Source organism: Salvia miltiorrhiza, chromosome 5 (genome assembly GCF_028751815.1).
Source record: "Salvia miltiorrhiza cultivar Shanhuang (shh) chromosome 5, IMPLAD_Smil_shh, whole genome shotgun sequence".
NCBI classification, from domain to species: Eukaryota; Viridiplantae; Streptophyta; class Magnoliopsida; order Lamiales; family Lamiaceae; genus Salvia; species Salvia miltiorrhiza.
This window is the reverse complement of record NC_080391.1, coordinates 53,330,824-53,350,125: the sequence shown is the minus strand read 5'-3', so window position 1 is coordinate 53,350,125 and position 19,302 is coordinate 53,330,824. Positions and strand designations below refer to the sequence as shown.

The 19,302-nt window shown below is 35.7% G+C and overlaps 2 protein-coding genes across 10 annotated transcripts; both read right to left on the bottom strand.

Annotated features, from left to right (window-relative positions):
* Positions 1-756: 756 nt before the first annotated feature.
* LOC131025028 (uncharacterized) lies at positions 757-9,099 on the bottom strand. Of its 9 annotated transcripts, none has more exons than XM_057954612.1 (5): positions 9,001-9,099; positions 2,238-2,505; positions 1,775-1,878; positions 1,568-1,704; positions 757-1,054 (listed from the first exon to the last, which is right to left on the bottom strand). In XM_057954612.1, the coding sequence occupies exons 2-5, from the start codon at positions 2,418-2,420 to the stop codon at positions 1,020-1,022; spliced, it is 459 nt and encodes a 152-aa protein (XP_057810595.1). In that variant the 5' UTR covers positions 2,421-2,505; positions 9,001-9,099; the 3' UTR covers positions 757-1,019. The 9 variants fall into 9 exon arrangements, 8 of the variants coding, with proteins under 8 accessions (XP_057810595.1, XP_057810596.1, XP_057810591.1 ...); XM_057954613.1 differs by lacking the exon at positions 757-1,054 and adding an exon at positions 1,071-1,438 and having other exon boundaries at positions 9,001-9,098; XM_057954608.1 differs by lacking the exon at positions 757-1,054 and having other exon boundaries at positions 1,071-1,704; positions 2,238-2,333; positions 2,440-2,505; positions 9,001-9,095.
* Positions 9,100-17,054: 7,955 nt separating this feature from the next.
* On the bottom strand, positions 17,055-17,857 carry LOC131024974 (late embryogenesis abundant protein At1g64065). Its single transcript, XM_057954566.1, has one exon. The coding sequence runs from the start codon at positions 17,733-17,735 to the stop codon at positions 17,181-17,183; it is 555 nt and encodes a 184-aa protein (XP_057810549.1). The 5' UTR covers positions 17,736-17,857; the 3' UTR covers positions 17,055-17,180.
* Between the last annotated feature and the right edge of the window lie 1,445 nt (positions 17,858-19,302).

Here is a 19,302-nt window from a genome sequence, read left to right as displayed (position 1 = left end):
CGAAAATGTGAGAATAATGCACTTTTTTGTAAAATTAATTCATTCACGAAAATAAATACTTATATTCACATATCGTGAGATTTATGGTAGATTAATCACTTTATTGAATGAATTTATGATCCTGGATAAGAATTTCATAGAGCCTTTTTTGTCTTTTTCTTTGTAATTCATTATTTGTTACGATAATTCATCAGATTTTACAGAAAAATCATCATACGTCCATAGTATATAGTATATACTACAATTAAAAAAATTACACACTCATAAACGTAGAAGACCATTTACATAATATATAGAGATGCATCAGAAAAATAATCAAATTAATGTTGCTATTGGGACCAATGCGCGTTCCAACGACCTTGACTTTGTGCAATTTGACATGGAGCAAGAAGAAGAAGTTTGTGTTGTTATATACTCACTTCGTCCATAATTAGTAGCGTGAATGAAATGACACGAGTTATAAGTAAGTAGTGAAAGACGTGTACAAAGTGAAAAAAGAGAGACCCACCAAATTGATTTATTAGGTAATTAATACTAAATGTTTGTGAGATGAATTTTTTGTAAATAATGTGTGAATGAGAGTAAAAATATAAGAATTTACATTCTAAATTAACACATCTCTTCATTATAAACTTGGAATAGTATAAACGAGTGTAAATAAATTGTGACGGAATTTAGTCCACAAAAGAAAAAGAAAATTGTGCCAAAATTTGAGTGCCATGGAAAAGACTCGCTCGAACCCGCACGAATGAAGACTTATACTATTTGATTCGGTTGAGCTGATCATGACCATTTTACAAAAGTAGGTGGGCAGATTCTTTTACAAAATCATTTGTAAAATTCCCAATAATTGGTGGTTTATTGTTTTTGATGAACCACCAAATACAACTAAGAAGGTAGCAAGTCAATTTGCAGTTTTGTAGTTTATGAGTATATACAACTAATTAACTTATCTATTACAACTATATGATTCAAGAAAAGGAGTTCGCAATCCGTCTCTAATTTGCTTCTCCAGAAAGTTAGAGCTCATACACAGCCCAGTATAAAGCACAATCTACCAAGAAAAATCAAACAGAAATTTCTCAATTCATATTTGATAGAGTTCCTAAATTTCATTTTGCAGTGTCAGATTAAAACCGATGTAAAAAATCAGAGTACATCTATTTGAAGTTCGAACTTGAGTATCGGATTTCTTATTTGACATGACATCTCTTATAGGATGCATCACTATATCTTTCCTCCATTAGTTAACTTTCGCATTGTTGTGAGCCAAGCCAAGAGAAGGTAAAATTATCTAATTTCAAGCTAAGCATTGTCAGCTACAGTTCAACATACTGCACAGTCTGATCACCATTGTTCCTACACTCACGCGTAACAACTAGAGCATCTGCTCGCAAATAGGTTTTCAGGTTGCATGTTTCCATGTATTATGTCTTGTCTTGAACAAAAAAGAAGAGCATGTTTAAACGGCTGGATACAAAGGCAGGATCAAGCTCCAAATGAATTGAACACGAAGAAAAGCACTCGCATAAATAAGCTGGTGAAAATGCAAGAATCTGAAAGTTACCAATAGTAGGTCTAGGGGTTGTCCTCATCTTCAAGATTTCTGGACGAGGAATTATGGCTCCTGATGTTCCAATCCCTCTTGCTACTCTTACCTTGCTACCATCTTCTAAGTATTTAATCCCAACTTTGCAGGGCTTCCTACAGGCAAACGTTAGCCACCACTCAAGTGGGAGAAGAGGAAAACAAGCAAAAGCCATTATGATCTCACGCTGTGACTGGATCGACAACCTGAACATTTGAGACATGAAGGGGGGCTTCTACTGAGAAAATCCCACCTTCGTGACCTTGACCTTGCTTGATATGTTTCTTCACCTGCAAAGAAATATTATCAGGAAACAATCCTAAGTAAGGAATCAAGACACTGAGAAAATGCCAGAAATACCAAATATGAACTATCAGTGCCAAAGCAAGATGTATGACATGATGCAAACATCAGAAGTCAACACAAACAAAAATGGATAACGAGCTGTTCATCAGGCGCGGCCAATGTGTTTGTTTCCTTGATTTTCTGCCATTTCGAGTTTCATGTATAAAAACACCCACGGAAAATAACAATAGACGAAGCCATGTTTCACATTTTCACTTGAATGAAACAGAGTTTTGGATTAGAAAAATCACATACAACCAAATACAAATACAAATTCCTCTAATAACTAAGCCAAACAGCTTACCAGATTCTTGCCCTCAACAATAACACGATTCTGAGATCGAACTACACGCTTAACAACACCAGTCTCCCCTTTATCTTTCCCCCTAATTATCATGATCTGCCAATCATAATGAACGGAAATTTGAAGAAGAAAATCCCCGGCAATAACAGCGAAACCCGTCAAAAGATCCAGAAGAAGAGGCATATGATCTCAGCTCCCTTACATTATCACCTCTAAGAATCTTCCAGTGATGAATCAGTTTCTGCGCTGACTTCCAACCCATTTTATCCTACACTATTCAACTTCCTGAATCAGTTCAAACAATCTATATCTATATATATGTATATAAAATGGAGCGTTAAGAGTAGCAACGACAGCCGATGGTGCCTTTTGCAGGTATGTTCTTTTTTCTTATTTTGTTAAATGTCTAAAATTCTGGTGATATTTGAGTTGTGAGGCCTAATGCAGATCAAAAACTAAAGACGATTCTAAGAGAGTTGGAAACAAGTAGAAGAAGAATCATACCATCTTTATCAGCAACCATCCAACCACCCAACCATTCAACCATCTTTAATATTTAATTAATTTCTCTCTCTTCCACATCACTAATATTCATCCCAACCCAACCACCTCTATTTTTGTTCATTTATCAATGACCACCCCAACTAGGGGTGCCAAGGGCTAACCGGAACCGGCGGTTCGGCCCTAAACCGGCCCGGCGATCAACGGTTCCGGCCCGGACCGTTGACCATCGGGCCGGTTCAGGGCCGAACCGCTGGTAGCGCCGGGCCGGTTAAGGTTCAAGAGCAGCAGGCCCGTGGCCCGCCGGTTCGGCCCTGAACCGCCGGGCCCAGCCAATTTTTTTTTTAAATTTTATATTCAAATCATACATATTTTAATGTAGGATAATTTTTAACTAAATGTAGTTTCACTATTTATAGTGTATTACACATGATAGAGAATCCTACATTTTTCAATGTGGGATAATGTAGCTTCACTATTTATAGTGTACTACACATGGTAGAGAATCCTACATTTTTCAATGTGGGATAATTTCAACTTAATGTAGCTTCACTATTTATAATGTACTACACATTGTAAAGAATCCTACATTTTTCAATGTGGGATCACTCAACCTAACTTATAAATATGTAACTTATAACTTATAAGGTCTAGGAATCAATTAGTTATTTAGTTAGTATTAGTTAGTTTACTTATTCAATTTTGAAGATTATGTAATTTGTATCATTGTAATATTTTTTTGGTACATAGAATAAATTCAATAAAGATATCTATTTTTATGAATTCATTTGAATTTTTTATTATCAATGTGTTAATTATTTTTCCTTTATTTTATTTCAATTCAATTGTCATTTAAAAAAAAGATGATATAAAAATATTATTATATTATTAAGATTTTTAAGCTGAGTAAATTTGAAAATTATTTTACTTGGTAACTTGAGTAATTGCAAGCTTTAAAAAACACAATATATATTTAAAAATTATATATTTATATGACAATAGTATAAAAGTTACTCCCTCCGTCCCATTATTGTTGGCCACATTTTCTTTTTGTTCTGTCCCATTATTGTTGGCCACTTTCTTATAATGGAAACATTTAATTTAATTAGGGTCACTAATTAAGTTACTAAGTAAACCCTAATTTGATTAAAATTTGGAATTAAATCTAAATCATCTTCAAAATATACACACACAAACACACACTCAACAACCCATTCTCCCTTCTCTTCTTCTCCGACGGGACGCCACCCCCATGGCCGCCGCTGCCGTCTCTCGTCTCTTCGGCCGCTGCCGCCTCTCGCCCCTCCGGCCGGACGCCACCGTTCTATTTTCTCCATCTATCTACGCCGCTTCACCCTCACCGCGTGATTTTGGGGGCTAGGGCTCCGGTTGTTGATAACCCAGAACCAGCCCCCACCGATTCCAGAAGAGAGCCCCAATTCTGGAGGGCCAGTCGTGCGAATCGCACATCTCGAGCAGCGCAGGTCGAGGTGCGACTCCGGCGTCAGGGCGGCCGCCTTTTCCCTTTCTCTCTTTTTCTCTGGTTTGGGTTCCTTGAGTTTGGAGAACAATACGGTCGAGGTGCGACTCCGGCGTCAGGGCGGCAGACCGAAATAGATCGAGGATAGGCTGTGGTGTTCGAAGCTCACCTGTGCACCGATTTCCTGGGCAAGATCTGGGTATGCGATTTGGGATTTGGTTAGGAGGAGAAATAGAGTTTTTCAATTGATGTTACGCATGTGCCTTTAGATTGATTAACATGAAAGATGATTAATTTTTAGATGTTTTTGGCATATTCGTGTTTTCGATTTTGTTCACACACTATTTGGGGCCTGATTTGGAGGAGAAATGGAGGTGCGATTCAGGCGGGTAAAGGCGGTGTCTGGTTTTGGGGTCGTCGATGTCGCCGGCGGCGGCGCCGGAGAAGAAGGTGAGAAGAAGAAGAAGCGCCCAATGCGAGAAAAAGAAGCACCAGATTTTCAGTTTTTTTTCCCTTAATTAACTCATTAATTTTGGTGGGCCACACTCAATTAAAACATAACACTCAATTTCTTAATCTCCGTGCCGAAAAGAATGTGGCCAACAATATTGGGACGGAGGGAGTATTAAGTAATTTAAGACTTTAAGTTGAGTAATTTTAATATTTTAAGTTTTTAACATCATAATTTATAAAACTATATAGTATAAGTTGAGTAATTTTAATATTTTTTCAACATTTGTAAAGTAAAAACTATTACATGAATATAAGTTATAAGTTACAAGTTATATATTTATAAGTTGTAAGTTATATATTACATGAATATAAGTTCTATATTTATAAGTTAGGTTGAGTAATCCCACATTGAAAAATGTAGTATTCTTTACAATATGTAGTACACTATAGATAGTGAAGCTACATTAAGTTGAAATTATCCCACATTGAAAAATGTAGGATTCTCTACCATCTATAGTACACTATAAATAGTGAAGCTACATTATCCCACATTGAAAAATGTAGGATTCTCTACCATGTGTAGTACACTATAATTAGTGAAGCTACATTTAGTTGAAATTAACACAAATCATTTAATTTCATTAAAAAAAAAGTGAAAAACCGGGAACCGCCGGTTTTCGGCCCGGCCCGGAACCGCCGGTTCAGGGTTCGAAAACTGGCCCTTTACATTTCATCCGGGCCGGTTCCAGTTCGCCGGATTCTCGACCCTGAACCGCCGGTTCGGGCCCGGAACCGGCGATTTCTGAACCGGCGGCAACACTAACCCCAACCATCCAACCACCCAACTACAACATAATTTTATAATTATTTTATTATTATTTTTATTCGTAATAATTTTAATAATATTAAATATAAATTAAAATATTATAAAAAATTAAAATACAAAAAATAACAAACTAATAAAAATTTAAATTACGACAAACTAAAAATATAAATTACAACAATCCAAACTTAAAATAGAAAAAAAAAAAAAAACAATACATACTACGCATTTAATTATCATCTCCAAACTTTTGCCATATATGCTCGATCAAGTCATGTAATAGAGAGCTATGATCTTCTCTATTGCGAAGTTGTGACCTAGTTCTCATATAGCTCGCTAGGCTTGCAATCCTATTCGTAGAGTATACGAAATCATTAGTTTCCTCTCCATCTTCACTTCGACGAGTATTCTGTCTTAGTCGATCTTCGATGAATTCTGTAGGATCATGATAGTTAAGGTAAGTGCTTCTTTCATCTTCCACTATCATATTATGCATGATGATGCAAGCAATCCTTATTTTTCCCATAATATCACGATCCCAAATAAGACATGGCCGCTTGATAAAAGCAAAACGCGCTTGTAAAACTCCAAATGCTCGCTCAACATCTTTTCGGGCAGCCTCTTGATGTTGAGCAAACAACTGGTGCTTTCGAAGTTGTGGAGCAAGAATAGATTTGATAAATGCCGCCCATTGAGGATATATACCATCAGTGAGATAATATCCCATATTCCTTTCGCGACCATTAACGATATAATTGATCTTAGGTGCTCGACCTTCCAAGATATCGTCAAAAACAGGCGATTGATCAAGTACATTGATATCATTTCTTGAACCTGAGGTTCCAAAAATGCATGCCAGATCCATAGGTCTTGTGATGCAACTACTTCCAGAATAATTGTTGGCGTACCGCTTCGTCCTGCATATTGCCCTGCCCATGCAGTAGGGCAATTTTTTCATTCCCAATGCATACAGTCAATACTGCCCATCATGCCTGGGAACCCTCGTCATTCTCCAATATGAAGAAGAGCTGCCATATCTTCTTCAGTTGCCTTTCTGAGGTACTCAGCTCCGAAATTGGAAATGACACCTTCAACAAATTTGATGACTGATTTACGAATGACTTGGGCACTCATTCGTAAGTATTCGTCATGCAAATCGGCTGAGGTGCCATATGCCAACACCCTCATAGCCGCAGTACATTTTTGAATTGGAGACATACCAAGACGGCCAGCTGCATCAGGGTGTTGCTGAAAAAATCTATCGGTGGCGACGAGCTTGTTCATTATACGTTCGAACAAAGGCTTTCGCATGCGAAACCTTGTTCGAAAATATTCTGGGGGATAGATTGGATCTTCTGAAAAGTACTGCTCGAACACACCTTCATGGCCTATCTCACGTCTTCTTTCAATATACTGTCTCCTTCCTCTAACGGCATGATTGGTAGGTTGTACAGATAGACTTGCGGCATGGATGACCACATCCTCAATGATGCGATCAAGTTGGCGATTATGTTCGGCAACGCTTTGTTCCCATGCTTCATCATCGCTAGAATTTGAAGCATCAATATTAGAACTAGAGGCCATTTTTTGAAGAGGAGTTTTTTCTATGTAGAGTATAGAAGAGACAATTGTTCTGTTATTTGAGAGAGTACATGGATAAATATATAAGCAAGAGCATGATAAGTGTCAGATGCTATCTTACACAATAATTCAGAAATCACATGGGTGGTGGTGCCACCGAAAGTAAAGGCTTTTGGAAATATCGTGACAATAATTCAAAAGTCACATTGGTGGTGCCACCGAAAGTAAAAGCTTTTGGTAATGTCGTGACAAAATGAAATTACATCACAAAATGAAATTACATTGAAATTACACAAAGCGAAATTACATTGAAATTGCACAAACTGAAATTACATTGAAATTACACAAAATGAAATTACATTGAAATTACACAAAATGAAATTACATTGAAATTGCACAAACTGAAATTACATTGAAATTACACAAAATGAAATTACATTGAAATTGCATAAATTGAAATTACATAAATAAACCATACAATAATAATTTAAATAACACAATAATTAAAAGCAAGCATCATAAGTTCGATTACATTCCATAAAGTTCTGCCATTAGCCGACGTTTGAGAGCTTCCTCATCTGGAGATAACTGGTTTTTTTTAATTAATGTATTCAACGTAGATGTTTTCATTTCTTTTTCGCGTGTGATTCTCATTTCACGTAGTTCAGCAGTGAAAGCATCTGAAACTATCGAAGATTGTGATTCTGTTTGTTTTCCTTTTATTTAGCCTTAGCTTTAGCTTTATCCCTACCAATAGGACGATGAAATTTTGAAGCATCACTACCTGGAGTTTCTGGAGTGGAGTCGGTTGGAGGATCCACATCTTCATCTGTCCTCGATTTTTTTGAAGCTGCTACGACTTTCGTCAACACTGTCTTCGTCGTCTGGGTGAGAACGACGTACGTAACCAGTACTATCCAATTTCAGTTCCCAGTTCGGATAGCTGCTCATAACTTTTTCAAACACCTCATGGTGAGTAAACTTAGGTTTACCGTAAATTGCTTGAGCTGCTTTCTCGATATCCTCTTTAGACTGACCACTCGCTCGTCGCTCATATGTTTTCTTGTATGCAGCAACCCACAGAGTTACATTTTTGTTGAGGCGTTTGTAACGGTTCCTCAATGATTCGATGCTCCTTCGACCTCCAATTTCTGGATTATCTGCTCGACTTTGCTCATACATATCTGCAATAGTTTTTCAAAACGACTTACTATTTCGGTTAGTGCCAACAATTGGATTGTTACTGACAAAACACCAAGCAAACATTAGTGATATATCTTCTATATCAGTCCAACTTTGCGCATTGTTGGAAGGGTTTGCAGAAAAAATTTCAGAGGTTTGGTGATATTCAGAAATAGGAGAATTAGTTGGATTATGCGAGAATTCTGAATTCATAGCATAATCAAACTCTGGGAATTCATTGGAGCTTGGAATATCAGCAAGATTTGGATAATAGTCTTGGGAGGGATTGAAATTTTGAGAGTTGAAGAAAGAATTATTGTCTCCATCCATTGAAAAATAGAGAAACAAATAATAGAAGTTATATGTAGAGAGGATAAATGAGAGAATTTGAAGGTGTATTGAAATATAGCAAGAGTGGTATCTATTTATAGAGAATGAAAAAATATAAATTTTGGTATAATTTTTTTATTTTTTTAATATTTTATATAAAAGATATAATGATTTTTATCAATTATCTAAATAAAATCCACTCAACCAATAATATAATTACAAGTGTCATGACATCAATGAATTAAATTTGAAAAGAGAGAGAGACCAAGGCAGGTCCGATTTTTATCTTGGTCGACCACCTCTCCTTGGACCACTTTGAATTGTTATTTTTTTTTTCCACAAGAGGTCGACCAGGTCCCTCAAAAACTGGCCGATTAAGGATCTTTAAATTCTTATTTTTCAAGCTGTCTTACCTTAGAGACCAGCGGCGGCGGGAGGGAGAGGCCAAGAAGCAGAGTGAAGAAATGGAGAGAGAGAGAGAGATCCGGCGAATTGAGGGAAATGAATAGGTAGCTAATTAGTTTTTTTATTACTATTATTTATTTATTCTAATAGTTGTATCTATTTTTTTTATTTTATATTTTAAATTAATACGTTGAATGTAATATTGTACATGTACATAAAAAATAGCTATATTATGCATAGTTTTATATATATAGTTGTGGCTATTTTTGTCTTTCTTATATCAAATTGCAACTCTTTATATTATGTACCAATAATATAGATTGTTCTATATAAATTATATTCCATTTTTAGCCTGTAACCAATTATAATTTTCAACTTAATATTTCATTGCATAAATTATTAATTTTTATGATATTACATTATAATATGTTTGAATCTCTCTATAGGTACAAGTAAAGTGTATGTTGAACATAAGTATTTTTTATTATGTAATACTGATAATATAGAATACACAATATATAAGTTAAGTATTTCAAAATTATAATACAAAATTATGTATAATATTACATCAGTAGTTCAAAATTATAATCCATGAAAACTATGTTGGTTAAATATATCATTAAACACAAAATTATAAGTACATAACATCAGTATAAGTTAATTTAAATTTCACAAGTGAAGGTGATATGGAGAAAATTATCAAAATATTGAAACTGATCATTGCACAATTTTTAAGTTCAGAGCAAAAGATTGACCTTGTGTAGCTGATGCGTGAACTTCACTTAAAATAGTTTATATGGATTTAGCTTAATTAAAAAAATATGTCATGATCATTTTTTTACACAAATTATTTCGGTCATTTTCATTCATACCCATTACAAGAATAAAGAAGTTAAAAATGAAACAAACCTTGATATTTTCAATTTTTATTGGAAATTTTAGTCTTTTTTATAAGAATTTTTAAATAAAAAAATGGAAGAACATATTGTGAGTTAACTGTAAAAAAAATTATATCATAATTAAGCTGAAATTATCCAATATATATATATATATATAGGGAAGAGTTCAATAGAAACGCAAATATAGGCATAGTATAGAGTCTTAATCTCAGCCGTTGATCTTATCTAATCTAACGGTCAGCGTTAGTTCGTTCAATGTTCAACGCGGAATTGTGTTGAACATGAACAGAGTTCGAATCCCTCTGCCCCCTAAAGTTCAACAAATTATTTGTATGTTCAACAACATTTACTGCCATGTTCAATACATGTTCGATGTTTCTGATGTTCTTGTATAAGCTCTGTTTCTGTAGAATGCAACTATATATATATATATATATATATATAATAAGAATATATAGAGATTTAAATCTTATGCTTATTTCTTTAATTTGTCACTCATCTTAAGTATAAGAGGGGCAGTGATGTCTAGCAGCAGTCGTGTTCATATCTGATTCATTTACTCAACAATTTTGTTGGTACGCCTCTTCGAGGATTGTTTTCTAAAATTACTATATTGTAGTTGGGCTTTTGAGAAATATAGATCATTTCATAAGTTTGTATGATGGAATGAAACTGATTTTTACGAATCTAGGTCGTCATGTTCTTGAAGAAGATTGTTAAATGGACACAACATTGGACAAATTACTTTGCTAGCTTAACTAACAATTAGAAGAAGTGGAACGAACCTTGTTCAGATTTGTTTGGTGTGACTGTACTTTGTTGTTTTGCTGTAACAAGGATGAAAGCACTATATATATTTAATGAAAGAGACAAAATGAAGGTTGGTGGATTTGTAACAGAGGAGAATAAAATACTACCTTGATCTCAATGGGTTGTGGTCTTGAATTCCTGAAGTATAAATAAAATAATGAAGATTCTGTCCTTTTTGGGTTGAAAAGTAAGTGCAGTGAAAGTGAAAGAAGGAAGAAGAAGTTACCTGCAGATTTGATGCAGAAAGGATGAGAATGTTCTAGTGGGTCAGGGATGATTATTTAAAAGGAGAAGAGTGAAAAGATATCAGAAAAGTTGAGTTTTGGGAGGGGGAAAGATTTGGATAGATTTGGAAGAAAAGATTTATCGGGAGATGAAAAGATGCTGGCGGCATAAAAAGAAATCTGATTTTGTCAGATTGTAATCATACAATCTTTCACGCTGTAGGAACTGTTTTGGGCCCTAAAAAAATATATCAAGTCCACAATTATTTGGGCTTAAAGACAAAAATAATTTAATCCCATAACTATTTAAATATATACGTATATTTGGGCCTTAGATTCAAAATAATTATAATAAACAAGCTAGATGATAGATAATTGAATAAATAAAATGAGGAATATTAGTAATAATATTTTTCATAAAATTCCATAATGGATCAAAATTTAGTCGATCGATAAATAATAAAATTGAGAATATAACTATATCGATTTCTTTGATATAATTATTAAATACCGAGCGTGTATCAATAGCGTACTTAATCTCTGATTTTCTATATTTCTTATGAAAAGGACGGGATATCACAACAACACTAGTCTTTTATATAGCACAAACCAACTATAAATTCTACAAATTAGGAACCATTAATTAGAAAACTAATAAGCAAAAAATTGAATGAATACCTAAAGATTTCAGAATGCGCAACGAAAATGAATGAAAAGCTATGATGCACGAATTCTTCAAAAAATAGCACATTGTAGTATCGGATACGCACAGAGTGTGGGTGCGGGTGCGATTCGCACGGGATTCGCCACATGGCAAATCCCCCCAAATAATAATAATAATAATAATAATAATAAAATCGGATTCGCGAATCGGGTGCATTTAGGGTTGTTTTGAAGAATTCCACTATTTTTGGGCTCTTTTGTAATTTTTTCAATTTATTAACCTACAATTATTTGTGTCTCTTCGATCCCTCAACAAAGAAGAATTCAATTTCTAGAAATTATAATCCTACTATATTTTATTTTCTAAGTTCTATCATAATTAGTACTCCCTCCGTCCCACGAATCTTGACACGTTTTCCTTTTGGGCCGTCCCACGAATCTTGACACGTTTCCATTTCGGGTAATAATTATTACATTCTCTCTCATACTTACTTTTATTACATTCTCTCTCTTACTTTATCACTTTTATATTTTATTAACTACACACTTAAAACACTGATCTACAACTCCTTAATTCCCGTGCCGAATCTAAATGTGTAAAGATTCGTGGGACGGAAGGGAGTAGTAAACTAATAATTAAATAATTATAAGAATAAAAGTGACAGATTGAAATGCTTATCTTGCAATTCCAACTATTATATGTATTTTATTTCTTGATTATATTTGCAATGCAACATTTAATTTAGGGGTAATTGCCTGTAAATTCCTAACGTTTACACGGAATTGGTTTTTGCACCTTTTTTTTATTTTTCTACTTTTAAATACCTAACCTTTCGTTTTTGTCTCGAATTTGTCCGATCACCGGTTCTTTCTAACGCCGGCGCCGGAAATGCCACTGTGGCTGCCGGAATAGATGAGATGGCAACCAGAATTGACACCTAAACATAATTTTTGCATGTGGCAAAAAAAAAAGAAGAAGAAAATTTCCAACTCATCATCTTCCCCAACCTTATTCACCTCTTCCCCCTTTCCCCCCACCCGCCTGCGCCGGCCGCCGCCACCATACGCCAGTGCCGGCCACCCCTCCCCCATTCCCAGACCCATCGGCCCTCTCCCATCCCCAGATCTCGTCGGTCTCCCACTCCCCAGACCGCAACGACCTGTCCCTCCCCCATCCCCAGATCCCGTCTGCCCCTCCCCAGTCCCCAACCCGCCACCGCCCATGCCGCCACCATTGCCGGCACCACCCCACACCGTTCTCACCACATTCGCAAGCACAGACGACAGCGCACAAAGGGCACGAATTTGCAGCGGACAAAGGGCAACAATTCGTGCCCTAGATCCGCAATTCTCCACCAATTCGCGCCGCCCCCTGCTGCGCCACCACCACCAATTCCCCCGCGCTTCGCCGCTTCAATTCGGAGAAATTGGAACTGGTGAGATGTGAAGGGAGAGATGGAAAGTTAGGTGAGAGGGGGAGGGGGCGGCGGAGGTCGGTGGGATCTGGGGATGGGGGAGACGAAGGTCGTTACGGTCTGAGGAGTGGGAGACCGACGAGATCTGGGGAGGGGGAGGCCGGAAGTCCACCACGAAGTGGAGGCTGGTCTGCTGCTCTGCCGCTTGGTCGCGCGCCTTGCTCGTGCACTACCACGAAGTGGAGGCTGGTCTGCTGCTCCGGAGGACGGCGACGGCGATCGACTTCCTCCGCTGCTCCAGGCGGTGGAGCGTTGGTGGTGGTAGCGGTGGGTGGTGGCGCCGGCGGTGGTGGAGGTGGCAGGGGGCGGCGCCGGGTGGGGGGAGGGAGAGTTAGGGTTTGGGGTGGGGAAGGGAGAAAGGACGATTGGGGGGGGTGATTTTCTTTTTCTTTTCTTTTTTATTTTTATTTTGTTTTCCACATGTATTTTTTATTTCAATTTTTTTCATATTTTTTTGCCACATGTCACAAATGAGTCAAGTGGAGAATTCCGGCTGCTACAGTGTGAATTCCGGCTGCCACAGTGGCATTTCCGGCGCCGGTGTAAGAAAAAACCGGTGATCGGATAAATTTCAGACAAAAACTAAAGGTTAGGTATTTAAAAGAAGAAAAATAAAAAAAGGTGCAAAAACCAATTCCGAGTAAACGTTAGGAATTTACAGGCAATTACCCCTTTAATTTATGAACGTTATTTTCTTTTTTTTTCAATTTGATTGGTCATATATAATAAAATATATAAATATAATAGACGTATCCTTCACGAATCGCACCCTATACTTTTTGAAAATTCGTATCTGCACATTCGAATCGTATCGCTTCCGCACCCGTCCCTCACACCTGTGCAACATAGATGAAAAGGGTTTTAGTCTTAACTCTTCCGAGATGTTCAAGAATTGGGAGGTTATTGAAGCTAGGAGGCTGAACTTTAGGGCCGAAGACATTGGGCTTTAATCATTGTCGGCCCATCACTTGTTTGGTTTGTGGTTTGGCTCTCAACTCTCAAGAGGTTAGACTTTATGCTTCTTTGTATCATAGTCTAATTAGGCAACGACAATTGCACATTGGATGATTCTATTCGTACCCCCATTTTGCTCTTTATATCCTTCTATTTTATTTATAATTATAATTTTACTAATTTATCCTATTCTTCATAATTATAAATAAATTAATTTATCATCCCTCCCACTTATTCCACATCACTTACGGCGTATTGTTGTTTACATAAAATTATTATATAATTTGTTTTTGCTTATATTATTAACACAGTTGCAAACGGAGATACATAAATAGAGAGAAAGAAGTAACAATATAAATTTGCTCGCCTCTTCTTCACAAGCACTGCACGACGCCATTAGCATGTACTGTAACTGCCCTACTGCACACACCACACATACAAAAGCACAACTGCAAACATATTAACATACATGTATATAATAATAACACTAAGGCCGCGTTTACCTTGATGGATAAATTTATCCATGAAAAAGAAATGAATAACAAAAATTTATGCCTTTAAATGTCTCATTTATTTTGTGTCAAATGTTGGAAAAAAGAAATGAGACATTTAAAGGCATAATTTTTGTTATCCATTCTTTTTCATAGATAAATTTATCCATCAAAGTAAATGCAGCCTAAATAATTTTGGGAGAAGTAAAAGCTCTCTTGAGTTATTAATCTTTCCCACGCTTGATTCCTATGGTGAAAAATAAATCCTTCTCCTGGAAGCAGCAGCGAATATACAGCTTCCCGCAAATAGTTTCGGCCTTCCGGCGACAGGGAAGCTAAGGCAACTTTTCGATTTGATCCCCTTGTCGAAGAGTCTTCACCTTATCACCACGCGTTCCACGAGCTTGTCCCCGGCCAGCGTTGTCTCGCAGTAAAGATCCACCACATCATCCAGCCCCGTCCATTGCGCCTCATTTACAGGGTAAATTAATTTATTTGGGGCTATGAAAAATAGGGTAAATTAGTAAAATTCTACTTATTTTTAATTATTAATTAAATAGGAGGCTATAAAGAGTAAATGAGGGCTATGAATAGAATTACTCATTCTATTTTCTATTTTTTACTAAAATTAAATAATATCCATCTTACATGAACTCAAATCCAAAACATTCAATACATTAGTCACTTTACCGCTAAATCAACACACATGCACAAATTAAATAGTACTTTTCACTCTAAATAACGATATTTGGACCAATTCATTTGAATTTCGGACAACCCATTCTACTTGTCGGGCTATTTGAATTAAATATAGAATGCAAGTTTTGAAACATATACATAGGCGTTTTTTTAGGAACCAGCAAACAGTACACATGTTCTTACGTAATTTATTGCAGATATCTCGTTAATAAAATCATTTAAAATAAAGGAACCTTGATACGCAAATAATTCTCCACGATAGTTGGCCTCTTATTTAATTTTAAACCATAAAAACATGAACTAAAGAAATTAATAAAAACAAAGATGTTAAGGAATAAAGATATTTGTGTGCGGGTGTTGACCAAGCGATAAGGGGTAAATGTATAAGGCCAAAGGTCTTGGGTTCGAGTCCCATATGACGCGACTTTTTAATTTTTTTATTTAATATTGTTAATTTATAAAAAAAAGGAATAAAGATATTTACAACTTTACGTATTTGCATTAGGATGTATCCTACAATAGTTAAAATATATGAATTCAATACGTATGAATTCACTGTGCAAATTTATAAATTGCGAAAAATAATTTTTTTGCTACCTATGAGATTCGAACTCGGGACCATGAATTCATCCAACAAGATGATGAATCAACCGTAGATTTTGATGATCTAAGGGCTTAAAATGATTCATATATATATTTTATATTTTAAGATGTGTTTATTATAATCACTTGCACTTCTCCATGATCACCTGCCTCGTGCCCAAATTACACAACAATCACAACTCATTTAACCAGATTTCTTCTTCTTGATCACCCTTCATCAAATGCACCTTCCTATTCAGCTCTGCTTGGCTGCTCAGCTTCAAAATCTCATAATTTATCTCATTTCCCAGCTCACTAGGCCAATACCTTAACCGTACTTACGTCCACAGAGATCTCAAATTTGTACATTTTTCTTCGCCTTGGTGCGCCCCCGGGGGGTTACAAGCTCCTCGAGTGGCACCCCATGCATGGTGTAGTATGATGAGAGTGCTCTCGTGTAATTGTTAGGGAGAAGACTGAAATAATATTCGTCAAATGTTGCAATGTACTCCCTTCGTTCCCCATAAAAAGAAAAGGTAATGCATAAATATGGGGGACAAAGGGAGTATATGCTAATCATTTCTTGCGGCTTCTTATTCCTTCTTTCATAGATCTTTTTCTTTAAGAAAAAAAAACATATACGGAGTATAAAAATATTGGAATAAATTGTGACAATTGACGAATGTAATTTGACTTGTGTGAGTGAGTTTGATTAGACAATATGAATCGGTTTGAGTACGTACATATATATAGGGAAAATTATTCTCGAAAATAAAATAAAGTAATAAAAAAAGGAGTACATTTTCAGACACCTAGCTAACTAAGATGACTTTGACTAGCAATGGAATGAGGTGTGAGGAAGGTGCCTAGAATATTGTGTGCTTAATATATACTGCTAATATCAGGAATTATATAATTAATTATGGGATGAAATGCTTATATATAAACTATTCATTGATTATCAATGAAAACGTGGGTGGCTTTTTTTTCTTTTTTTTTTTTAAATCACGTCTTCTAGAAAGTTTAATGTCGAAGCATCATCGACATTGTTTTGTAGTAGCATGGAATAAAAATTAATATGAATTGGGGTACTTACTAGCATGATTAACTCAAAGTCCATGGGTTTTCCGAATTAAATATATGTAATAATTTTTTTTTGAGATAATATTTACATGTATAATGTTATACTATGCAGAGTTTAAAATCTAATAAGGTATTAATTAATGATAAAGGGAAAGGGAGATTCACTGGCTTGTTATCACATATAAATCAACGTAAGAAATGAATAAGAAAATCAATCCTCAATAGTTACAGAAGCAAAAATAGAAAATAAATCTAACAAAAAAAACTACACACCCACAAGCAAAGAGATCCAAACTAAAAAAAAAAAATCAGTTGCACTTCAAATTCTCCACCTGCTTAGTGCCCAAATTGACATCCCAATCACACTTCATTTCACCAGATTTCTTCTTCTTGATCACCTTCATCAAATGCACCTTCCCATTCAACGTTGCTTGGCTGCTCAGCTTCAAAACCCCAGAATTTATCTCACTTCTCAGCTCGCTACCCGATGCCCTAGTCGTGTTCACGTTCACCGAGACCTCCACCTTCTGCGTTTTCTTCGCCCTGGTGCGCCCCCGGGGAATCACAGCCTCCCCGAGTGGCACCCCTCGGTGCAGTATGACGAGACTGCTCTCGTCATACTTGAAATGCCCAAAGTTGGTGTTTTTTATGGTGAGTTGGGCGAGCAGCCTCATGCTCACGGAGGTGGCAGTGCCGTTGTTGAAGGTGAAGGTTTCGACGACGTCCATAGCGTTGAACCTCACCTTAGGGTTTCTGATCTTCATAACTGTGAGGGCGAAGAGCAAAATGATGGCGGTTTGGAATACCACGAATGCTGCAACGTATGCTAAGCATTTCTTGCGGCTTCTTCTTCCTTCTCCCATTTTGGATTTTTTTTTGTAAGTTTTGATGAATTAATGCAATTTGATGCGTGTGAAAGAGTTTGATGAGATCAATGGATCGTTTGTGTACACTTATATATAGAGAAAATGAGCATTGGCTAGCTAGATGAGTAGTGGCTAAGTTATGAGTTTAAATAATTATATTTGTTATAGAAAATAGGAGTACAATTTGGGATACCCAAAAACGTGTTTAATTTTAACCAATTTAGAGATGATTGCCATGAAGGTTCCTAGAATATTAATGTATGCTTATTATTGCTTAGTAGTTACTCCCTCTGTTTTTTTATAAGTGTCCTGGCCCGTTTAGCTCATTTTTTTGTTTATCAACAAGTGTCTCATTTCAAAATTTGAGAGTATATTTATGACATTTTTTCTATTATTCTTATTTAATACTTGTATGAATGTAATAATTAGTTGTATATATGCATTTATTATGACAATTACTAAGGTTACAAATATAAAATATCTTATGTTATTGGTATGTGTATTTTGACGGTTGGGGACACTTAATAAAAAACGGAGGAAGTAATTGATACCCAACGTTACGAAATTATTCTTCATTGCAAGAACCTCGCTACAACATTAAATGTTCTAGCAGTAAAATTGTGACATTGTGTGATAAATAGCTATTATGTGTGTCACAAAATTAAACATAGTGATATTTGAGGGTGCATGCATCAATTTTATGTAATTAACAAATTTTACTTATTTTTTTATATGTAGCAAACGTATATAGATGAATGTATGGATGTAACTAAACTTTATTATTCAAATGATGTAGCAGCTTTTGTGTGACATTTTCTGATGTCATTAAAATTGTGTCATTATTAGACAATTTTATTGTAATGTCTATAAATTAAAATGTACAATTGTACGAATGTTTGATTAATGAGGTGGTTTTGGGTACACTCGGGTGTACCGTATAATTGGGTTGCACCTTCACTTAGACTTTGACCCGTACCTTGATTTGACCTCATATCCTGACCCAAACCATATAAATAACATTATTTTGAATGCGGACCAACTCAATTATACAGTACACCCCCGGATGTACCCAAGATTTTGTGTTGATTAATTGTGCGTTCACGTAATAGTGCAAAGTGAATTATTATACAAACAGACGGGCATTAAATTTTATTAATGCAAAGTGACGATGGATGAGTGGGTAGTTTAATTTTATTAAATTTTTATTGAGAATTAATTTGTTAATTTATTCAGATAAAAATGGGATAGTTAATTTTACATATTTTTTAAAGCCCGAATATAAGTTGTCTTTGCTATATTAAAATAGATATTTTTTATCATTAATTTGTTCAAATATATTTAGATACTAAATGTACAATTTCAGACACCCGAAAACGTGGTTAATTAATTTAGACGACTTTGACTATAAAAATTAAATGCCAGGAAGGTTCCATTTGAGGAATTAATTATATTATGGGCTCGTGAAAATGCGTTTCCTTCATCTGCGGTCTATAAAATAAATGATTATGAATTAGCATGAAACGTGTTTTTTATTTTAGTGACGTTATTGTTCGAATTTTTTTTA